The sequence below is a fragment of the Phaethon lepturus genome, unplaced genomic scaffold (genome assembly GCF_000687285.1).
Source record: "Phaethon lepturus isolate BGI_N335 unplaced genomic scaffold, ASM68728v1 scaffold22547, whole genome shotgun sequence".
Classification (NCBI taxonomy): Eukaryota; Metazoa; Chordata; class Aves; order Phaethontiformes; family Phaethontidae; genus Phaethon; species Phaethon lepturus.
The window spans coordinates 38418-48577 of record NW_010551537.1 but is presented as its reverse complement, the minus strand read 5'-3'; the positions used below and the strand labels follow the sequence as shown (position 1 = coordinate 48577).

The 10160-nt window shown below is 40.7% G+C and overlaps 1 protein-coding gene across 1 annotated transcript in view; it reads left to right on the top strand.

Moving 5' to 3' along the window:
- Positions 1–7099: 7099 nt before the first annotated feature.
- Positions 7100–10160, top strand: part of LOC104623771 (cytosolic phospholipase A2 epsilon-like) — a 37965-nt gene continuing 34904 nt past the window's right edge. The window contains exons 1-2 of the mRNA XM_010290955.1: positions 7100–7126; positions 7475–7561. Coding sequence (XP_010289257.1) covers positions 7100–7126; positions 7475–7561 — 114 coding nt within the window. The remainder of the gene's footprint in view (positions 7127–7474; positions 7562–10160) is intronic.

Below are 10160 nucleotides of genomic sequence, written 5' to 3'. Positions count from 1 at the left end.
TCCTGCTTTAGCTGCCTTGTTAGTAATTATTTTGCTGTCTCTATGAAGTAATAAGTATAGACCTCTGATGGCATTTTACTTTCTCCTCATATACATTTACTTTATATTTGCATATATACATATGTACGTATATATGCGTCCTATTGTCACCCTTGGAAGCCATGTTTTTTCTATATTCTTAGAAGTTTTGATCTATGTTGAAAGTTTTGTGTTTTCCATTTTCCCGTGTACTGTGCATTGCGTTTTCACATCCAGCTGCTGCCTTCTTAACACCTCTGAAAGAGGTCAGGCTTTCAGCCAAAATTGTGAAATTAGGATAGCTCATATCATACCACTGAGATTTCCTCAACTGCAGCAGGAACAGATAGTTATGTCTCCAGAGACATCTTTTAGCCCACCTTGACCTTTCCCACTGTTTTTTAGCATGAAGGTGCAGTGTTGAGCCTCCAAAGTGGTAAGGATTTCTCTTTGTCAATCACACAAGTTTTTTTACCAACAGCTAGTCTGACCTTATCATTGTCTTGGACTTGTGGAAATACAGGGGATAATTAATTTTCCTTTCACGTCATATCTGTGCAATGTGATTGAGTAGGTTTTAGTCATTAGATCACATAGGGTCAAAATATCAAAACCATGTGAGAGTTGCATGCAATAGCTGTTTAGACAGGTTTCCACATGCTTTAGTAACGTGTGGCTCCCTTACATTTATTATAATGGATATTCAGCAATGTTTGCCACTTTCTTTAATCTGTGTTTTCTTAACCTGACCTAAGAGTCACACTTGTCTTTGATGTCTGCAAGTTTGAGCACAGTATCATGTTGCAATGGTGATTTAATTTAGCATGTAATAGGATGTACTTACATAGTTGCCTATCTCGATCTCCTGGAGAATGTTTCTTTCCTTACGCATTTCTGAAACACTTCCTTAAAAAGTTTTGCAATTGTTTCTTTAAAGTCTTTCCATGTGGAGCTGTTAACATAGTTTAATCTTTGTGATCAGTCCTTTTGTGAGTAAGTGGCCACGCTAGATTCTTGCACAGGTTTGTATTTTGTTCAGTGGGAGCATGTGGAATGATAACTGGACTCTTTTGTCTACCAGCCCCAAATTCTACCATACTCAGCTCCCCAGACAACTGCGAAGCCTTTTGGGACTCCCTGAGAAAAGGCTTTGTTTTGTTAGCAGCATCCCTGAGACCGCACCCCATGGGCAGATGGCACAAGGCATGGATGACAGCTCAATCTCAAATGGGACAAAATGCAGGTTTGTGGGGTGTCCGTGTGACTCCCAACAGAGCCTGGGCTTATTGAGCACTGCTGACATGATCTACCAGGTGCCCTGGAAAGGCTGTCACTCCATCCTCCCAGTGACAACGCACTGTATTTAGGGTAAGATACACTGCCATGCACACCTCTTCAGATTGCACAATGGGTCAAAAGGCTTGAAGTCAACGTGGCAATGGGAACGTGGCTTCTGCACATCTGTAGAGATACTGGATGCAAGAGTTTCTGCAACAGCTGGGCCTTTCTCATGCAAGAAAGAGGCACCAGGAATTTCAGCACTGCAAGATTAGCTAACCTAATTAGTTAGGTTAGGATCACCTAACCCTGTGCTTCCTCTTCCTCTTCAGCCTGCAAGTGGGACGGGAAATGCCCACAGTGCCTGGCAGCCTTTCCTCGGTTGGGTACGTCCTCCCTAAGGGTCTCCTTTTCCCATAGCTTGTGTTTTCTCGCCAGGGCTCTCATACTGGAGGCAGCCACCTGCCCCCGGGTTGTGGAGGTGAAGGGAGCTGCGTCTTTTAGTGCAAAATCTCTTGGCTGTTTCTGTCCCTCTTGGATGATTAGGAGGGAGAAACTTCATTCTCTTGCAGTACTGCATCAGATGTGGGCTCTGGTCTCACAGTGCACTGTCCTATCCTCTTCTGTAACATAGAAAAAGACAGAAAAGTTCGGAATTTCATCATACCAAAACCTGACTGAGCCATGGCCATGTTGAGAAAAGCAATCTCCTGATGTCTGCTGAAACACTTTTGCTATGCCACTCTTGGCTGAAAAGGCAATGCACTCAGAAAGGTGCCATTAATCGCCTTCACACTGAGGAAGTAAAAGGGATCCTGCTTAGCAATGGGGAAGGCTTTGAGGAACTGCCAGAATCAGTGGCGAACCTGTCACCTGCATTGGGATCCCTTGATCCTGCCCGGGACTCTCAAATAACAGTCTTCATGGCAAACTACGTTTCTCTCTACATAGTCAGCAAATAGTCAGTCAAATTCCGGTGACCAGGAGTTTCATGCATGGGCTAGATTTTTGTAATCTACTTTATCCTTTGGAGCTAACTGCAATGAACATTGGAAATGTAAAGTTGATGATAGCATGTGATGTCCCATATGTTAGACAAGAAAAGGGAACGCAAAGGCATACCCCACCAGCACTTGCTGATTTCATTAAGATACCAAGATACCGTTAACTTACTACAGCTGAAAAGGTTTAGAAGCCAGTTATTTCAGGATAAATTGCTTTAGCAGTTCCAATGTCTTTTAGTGTTTGATGGGAGACCACGGTGACACTGGTAAGAACTAGGATCCTATGCAGGGTATGCTTTGCAAAAAGAAAGACTAAATTTAAGAACTTTATCTGTAAGCTCAGTAATAAAAAAGTATTGCACTTAGGCACATGCACAGGTCTCCTACAAGTCAGATCTGTCAGAAGAGAGTGTATATTCTATGTAAGAATAACCAGACCAAATAACCTTGCAAATCTCAGCTACTGTCAGTATTTGTCCGGGACATTAAGTACTTCTTGGACTGTTTCTGAAATATTTTCTGAATTTAAATTTTCTCTGAGCTTGGGTAAAGTTAGTATATATGTAACAACATATGTCTTGTACCCCATATTCGTCATGGTGGGAGCATACAGAGCACTCCTAAAAGAATTATAATACTCCTTGTGAGCAGAAACACCCCTTTTTCTGCTGATCTAACTTTATTGTCCAAATTTTCTGAAACCATTTCACTTTTTCTGTGCTAATGTGTTCACATTTGAATTATAGATAAATATATATATATACATCTTTCCCATTACGACCAATATATTTATCTTATTACAATAAATGGCATATAGGTCACCAGCAGCGATGATGTGGATCAAAAAGTTCCATAGCTATTGCCATATTAAAGCCTGATTCTTGTGAATGATATTTGTCATTTCTGCCATGGAGATTGCTATGATCTCTCAATTTCTGACATGAACTTGAACATTTTTGCTTTTATTCAGATGGGCCACCATGTATTTTTACTTTTTATATGCCTGAAGCATCATACTGCTATGATTCACATTAGCTGCATCTTCCTGTATCCCTGGGGAGTAGAAGATGGCTGTTTCTAGTAAAGATACTAATCAGGAGTAAACCAGAAGGGTTTTCAGGGAAGCTGGACCCTCCCTTTCCCCCGTGTTCAGAAAGGTGGTCTGGGAAGTCTGAGGGCAAGATGTACTGAAGCGTGAGGGGCTGATGACATGGCTGGGGCATAATATGAAAAATCCCATGATACAGGGATGGGATATAAAGAAGACTCTGCAGGCTGTAGAGGAGCTGGAAAGGATGGAAAAAAGGCTGCAGAGGGTTATCTTCAAGAACGATTGAGAAAAGTCAAAAGAAAACACACAACCTAGCTGATCTTCTATTTGTCCTTAGCTGTCACTTTAATAAAACTTTGAATAGTTACCTCTGATCCAACCCATGTCTTTGAGCATTAATGTTGGCCTAGCTCAGTCAGTGGTTGCAGTTGTAGATCATGTTGATTGTAGTCTTAGACACCACCAGACTAGTCAGGACAAAGAAAAAAATATTACAGAAAAAAACCTCAACTGACAAGCAGTTCAAGGCGGAGCAACTCTGGGCTGTCTGCATCGCACCAGTAGCTCACCAGCTGACAGACAGACCCCAAAATTGCCATAAATGTAGGTATCTAAGGGTGGCCCAGCATAGTTTTTCTGCTTCTTGATCTGCACTAAAGTTACCATCTGACCTCTGGGGCTCTGCCCCGCAAGTTGGGAGTGCATTACCTTCAGACAGTTGTAGCCGTCCTCTCCTCTCTGTCCTTCCCTCTGACATTCCCCATTTGTCCCAAACATACCTCAGATGCTTATGAAGCAGCTGCTGAACTTCCACAGATTGCAGCCTGGGATTTCATGGAAAATCCAACTTCCTATTTCTCCCTTAACACGGCCAGGCATGAGCTACCGCTGCACAGCCTGTGCTTCATGAACAGCAGTCCCAAGTCAAGCTGTCCTGTTCACGATCACAGGGGCCTTAAGTGATCCCAAAGTGGAATATGGCAGGAAGTTTGTACTGGTACTGGTACTTGCAGCATTGCATTTTGCATTCCCCGCCACCCTAGTTATCGCAAAACCTCTTCTTCGTTATTTGAATGAATCCATGAGAGGATTTTTTCAAAAGCTCTGCTATTAGAGCTTTTGCCCAAGGGTGTTTGCAGCTTCCCATTGCAACAGGGTGAATCACGTGTTAGCAACACAACCAAGTTCCTCAATGTCAAGTTCCCTCAGCATCAGTAACTTTGGAAACAAGTGATTAAAGAGGATATACCGATTACTCAGGGTGGGATTCACCTCATCTACCTTCAGCCATTCAAAAGTTATGTGTCAAGTATGACCTGGACATTCAGGCTTCTCCAGAAAAATCCAGTATAGAGGGGCTTACTTAGTCACTACCTGTAGTTGCCACACTTGCTTTTTCCTCCATTTAGTACACAGGGAACACAGGCAACTGGCTTCAGCTAGAAGTCTAACTTTTAGATTACTTAATTTAGATGAGGTCAAGCCTATCCTAAGTGCGTGCCTTGTGAAAAGGCCATGTTTAGCTCAAAGGAATAGTGCTTCATAACAAAAAGCAATTTGAACTTTGAACTAATTTAGGAAATTCAATACCAGTGCCAGCTTTGAGTCAAAGCTACCTTTGGCTGCCTCTGACTTGAGCTTTAGAACAGGTATTTCATATCGGGGAGGCTTGAGTCGGGAAAGAAGAGTTAGTTGTTAGGCAACAAGCAACTTTTAGTCACCTTCCTAAGGGATGCCGGAGGCTTCTTCCCCTGCCTCATTTCCTTTTGTCTTAAAACCAAAGGTGCGATATGACACACGCAAATGAAAACCGGCTCTCATGCAAAAACCTCACACCCATTAGTTTCCATATGTTGCAGAAACAAGACCTGGAGCTGATAACCTTTGTGGGGCACAATTACAAAGAAATTGTAGTTAACGTTCTTATTCCTCTGTTGTGGTACCGCACCTCTTCTAGGCACTTCAATCAAGGATACAGATAGGCTGTGGCAGAAGAAATAGAAAATGGGTGTGCTTTTGTGTGTACAGTTACTTTTCTCTAAACTGTTTCTGGTCATCATTTTTACAGAAAAAAAGGCAGATTCTAATGAAATTTTGTATAGAGTTTCAAGTGCTCATACTAAGCAAAGCATCAAACAAAGTGTGGGAGAGGCTTGTGACTATTCTTTGCCTATTGCAGTTTGTCTAATTCTGGTTTCAATTAAGCAGTTCCTGATGAATCAAAAAGTTTTAATACAATGAAGGTAAGAAAGCAGGTTCACAGCAAACGTTTCCTTCGTACGATGTGATAAAATAAATGTGCTTATTTCAGTACAAAAAAAAAAAAAAGAAAATGTAGGCATAAAATGAAACCTAAGAAATCAAACTTTTGCAAGGATGGAATACTGCAGGTAAGATAATCAAACTGTCTTAACTTGTTCTCCTTGTAACACTAGCTTTTCATATCGATTCCTCTGTGCATACGAGAAAAGTATGTAATGAGACTGCTAGAAGTAATTGGGTTTGTGTCTAGTTTCTGTCAGTCAAGGTCCTTGTACAATACTCATTGCCACAGTCAGAGTGGCTGTGATTTCACACTTATGTACATCATGCTTTGTCATCCTATTAATCTCAAGTCCTTTCATAAGCACTACTTTTAATCATTTGGGAAGACTTTCAATACAAATGTATGTGTGCCTAATAACACTTGCATAATGGATTAGAAAATTTAATCACTGAGCTTCCTAGAGGTGTGCTGAACACATGCAGAGCCTCATTAGATAAAAAAATCATAAAATGTACAGGATATGTCCATTAAATTCCAGTAATCTGCTAGTAATGCTCAGCCAGCTGGTGACTTGAATGAAGTTGCTCAGAAATCTAGATGTTTTTTGCATCATAAAATGACAGTTCTGAACTGGGGAAAAAAAACGAAGAATTAAAAATCTCCTAAAACATGAAATTATTTTAGTTTGTTGAAATGTTTCATGATTTTTCAAGATGAAATGTTTGAAGCTCGTTTAAATTTGTTAAATAATACTGTATTAAATGTAAAGCCCAGAAATAAGTAAAACATTTCAAATGGAAAACTGATAACATTGTGTTTTAGGGAGCACAGAAATATTGCTTGTCAAATTTCTGCCTTCTTTCATTTCCTTTGAAGTAGAACACTACAACAAAAACAAATGCGTGTGTACAAATCATGATGCAACAGCACTTTTCAGGGAAAAATATTCCTTCGGAAGAATTCTTAATATCTTCATACATAAATGACTTCCTTCTAATGATCATACCCTTTTTTTTTTTTTTTTTAATTTTCATTATAGAGGCAATAGTGCTTGGAATTCAGGCTCTTTGCACGGAGACAATAAGTAGATGTTTCTATTAGGCTGTTATCATCATCACTTTTGTATTATTGCTGTAATCTCATAGGTGATCTCTAGCAGATCACCAGTCAGGTTATCACTGTCATTACATCACCACGAGCCCCCAGGTGGGAGCGATTTGGTCTCAGCACGCTCTGCTCAGTCACAGGTCCTGCAGAGATGAGCCTTCACACCTTACAACAGACAAGTAACGTGGGTGGGAAATTTTCCTGTTTCAGAAATCACGGAGGGGTGGAGCCCTGACTCAATGTCATAAAACACCCGTTCAGCAACTTCTGACTCTCTTCAAAGCTGTAAATTTGTTTCAGGAGCCACTGGCAACTGTGGAGACTCATCCTCGGGTGCCGTTCGCAGCCCCTGCTTTTAATGCAGCAGCGATCTCGATGGCATCAGCCTGTGCCTTCTCTCAGGTAAGTGGAAACAGAACAAGCCTGGCAGGAGTCTCTGAGTATTTGATTCAGATTTGTCCCCAGACTATAAACAGGTGAAGTTCACTGTTACCTGCAGGACATAAATCTCCAAGAAAACAAGATTGTCCTTCCTTGGCTATTGGCAGCTATGAGGACCTGGAGTCACTATCTTTCTGTACAGCACAGGAACAGCTGCTGCTTCCCCGGAACTTTCATTTTATCCACCAGAAACAACGAGCAGGTGTGAACTGCCCGTTCCACATTGCAATTGCACATGGAGGAGTTGAAATAAGTAGAAAAATGGGTCTTTACTCTCTTTTTCATCCCTTGTTTTCCCTCCCTCAACAGCATCCAAGCAGCACATCAAGCCCCTCGGAAAATGAAGAAAGAAAATGGATGATGCACTGCGTAGCCCCAAGCGGTGTTGATGCTAAGGTACCAACTTCAGCAAACTAAAAATAGGTGGGACTAAACCAATATTTTTTTTTTGAGAAGGGTAGGATTTTTTTTCCAAGTTTGGTTGTTAAAGATTCATATGCTTATTTAGAAATAGCAGCATTTCATGAAAGAAAATTTTCTTTAGGTGGAACATCTGTATTTTTTAATTCCATTCCTTTATCTATTTACACAAAGTCTGTTATTTTCATGGTTTTATTCCTTAGAGAAATTCCTTAGGGAAAATGTTCTCAATTTACCTTTAAAATGGGACTGACTTTGGCCTTCTTTTAATGCTATCTATCTCTATTGACTTTAATGGAGTTTTAGCCCAGCGTGAATGGAGAACATTGCCAGTGCTGGAAAATCAGAGCGTGGTTGTTGGCGACCCTTTGGGTTTTGGTCAGTAATGCCAGTTTCCAGAACAAAAGCCCACTTTGATCACTGTGTAACTCGTCACAACAAAAGAAGAACAACTCCAGTAGCCTTTGCAGGACCTGTGACAGAGATATATTTGCATCAAACACATACCAGCTGTATCAGTGATGATTTTTGTCTCTGCTCTCCGTTAGCTTGCAGCTGGCTATACTTTGTGTCAAGCCACCTCAAAGTAAAACCGGAGGGGTGGGGGGGTCCAAACAAAAAGCTAACTTATCTTAAATGGCATGCGAGTCATGTGTCTATAGCTCATAGGAAACCTGTATGTTTAACTTGTTTGTGCAACCAGACTTCCAAATCAATAGAAAATTGCAAACATCATTTTGCTTGTGTGTGTCACAACTTTATCAAACTGATTGACCAAACTGATCTCTTGTTAGTAGCGTTCTGGAAGCTCCTACAGAGGGAAATTAGTGTGCAGAAAGGGTGACAAACTATCAGTGGGTGTGAAATGATGTAAATGGCAAAGTAGCATACCCAAAACTGACATGGCATTTAAGTGTTTGTAATTGTGTGTGTGTGCTAAAGCTCAGCAAGGGAATGTACTAAAGCAGGAAAAGCAACTATTGGGGAGTGCAATGACTCAATCTCCATAGCATTTTTGTAGTGATTTACTGTATTTATACTGAAGTTGCGTTTTGGTTTAGAATATCCATGGCTAAAAGCATCCAGCCCTTCTTTACCACTAAGGTAGTTATGTGCATATAAAGGTTGTTGGTACCCAGCACATGTTTTTGAATGTACATAAAATTAATATTAAAAAAAAATCCTGTGGCCATGAACTTGTGCATATAGAGGCTATGGGACCCTTTCCACAGTTTTAATTCATTGTTCTCATCATAATTTCTCCTTATCAAATGAACCTCCAAAAGTTCTGTTTGCTATTCACATATGTTTAACAATCAAGACATTCTCAGACACTCCTTATTTGCCTCCCAGCTTTTGAATATGTCTTCTCTCTGTAATAAAGCTTGGCAGAAAACTGGCATTAAAGGCACAGACTTGTGCAAGCTGGCCAATTTCTGCCTCTTACTGGCATTGGGTTTCCTGGGCAGTATTTGGTAATTCCCTTGATTTTTGCAAGCCATAGCTTGCCATCTGCAACAGGAGGATAATCATTAGTAGAGAGTTGTTATAAAGGGTAACATGCTTATAGCAGAGCTTGAGTCCCAGAACTCAGGTTCTGCACTCAGAACAGGTGCAAAGCTTTCCTTAATGCTAAAGCTCGAATACTTGCTCAGGAACTTGCTTCAGTTTGAGAGGACTTTGCGTAGCCGTGTGATAAACTGCATAGTTACTGGATTGGGTTTAGAAAAACATGCCCTGGGGCTGCACATGGAGTTTAGCTGTGTTGCCTACCTACGCTGCAAAGCCAACTATGACCCACTGCTAAACTTTCAGGAAAACGTAACGACCTTGTGAAACCTCCTTCATATTTTAAAATGGATAGGATCATGAAGAGAGCATCTCTCTAGCTGTCTCAGGGAGCCCCAAGTTGACAGTTTGCCTTCTAGCACCTTACACATGATTACAGCAGAGGTGAAACATACTGAAGGAAGATCATAAATAGTTGTGAGTAAGGTAGCCCATAGTTACAGTAAATCTAGAAAATTTATCACTGGATATTATTTGTTGATGCATTGTCTTATACAGAAGAGTTTATTATTTCCAAAAATGGAAAAAAAAAAAATTTCCCTGGCAAATCATCAGCTTAAAAAAAGCCCGTTGGCTCATCTGTGAAGGCACTGAAAACTGGTATACAGTAATGCAAAGGGCAAGAAACTAGGAAGCATAATCTCAGCTCAAGATTAGTGGTATTAACATAGGGCGGGGAGGCTCAGCAAAGTATTCTGCTGGACACAAAATCAGAAACCAGAGAAGAACTAGGAGAATTTTAATCAGTTTCTGATTTATGTAAGTGATACACATAAAGTGATGCACATTCCTTAATGGTTTGCTGCAAAACTAGAAAAATCCATGACATTGCCAAGGGCCCTGTCACTCTTCCCTCTTAAAAAAAAAAAAACACACCAAAAAAAAAACCCCCTGTGATAGAAGTGAATCATGTAAGGTTACCTTTTGCAGGGGTAACAATGAGCCTTTAAAGAAGGCTGCTCAGTCTGACCATCACTCTGCCATTGCAGGGATACGTTCAGCGGTT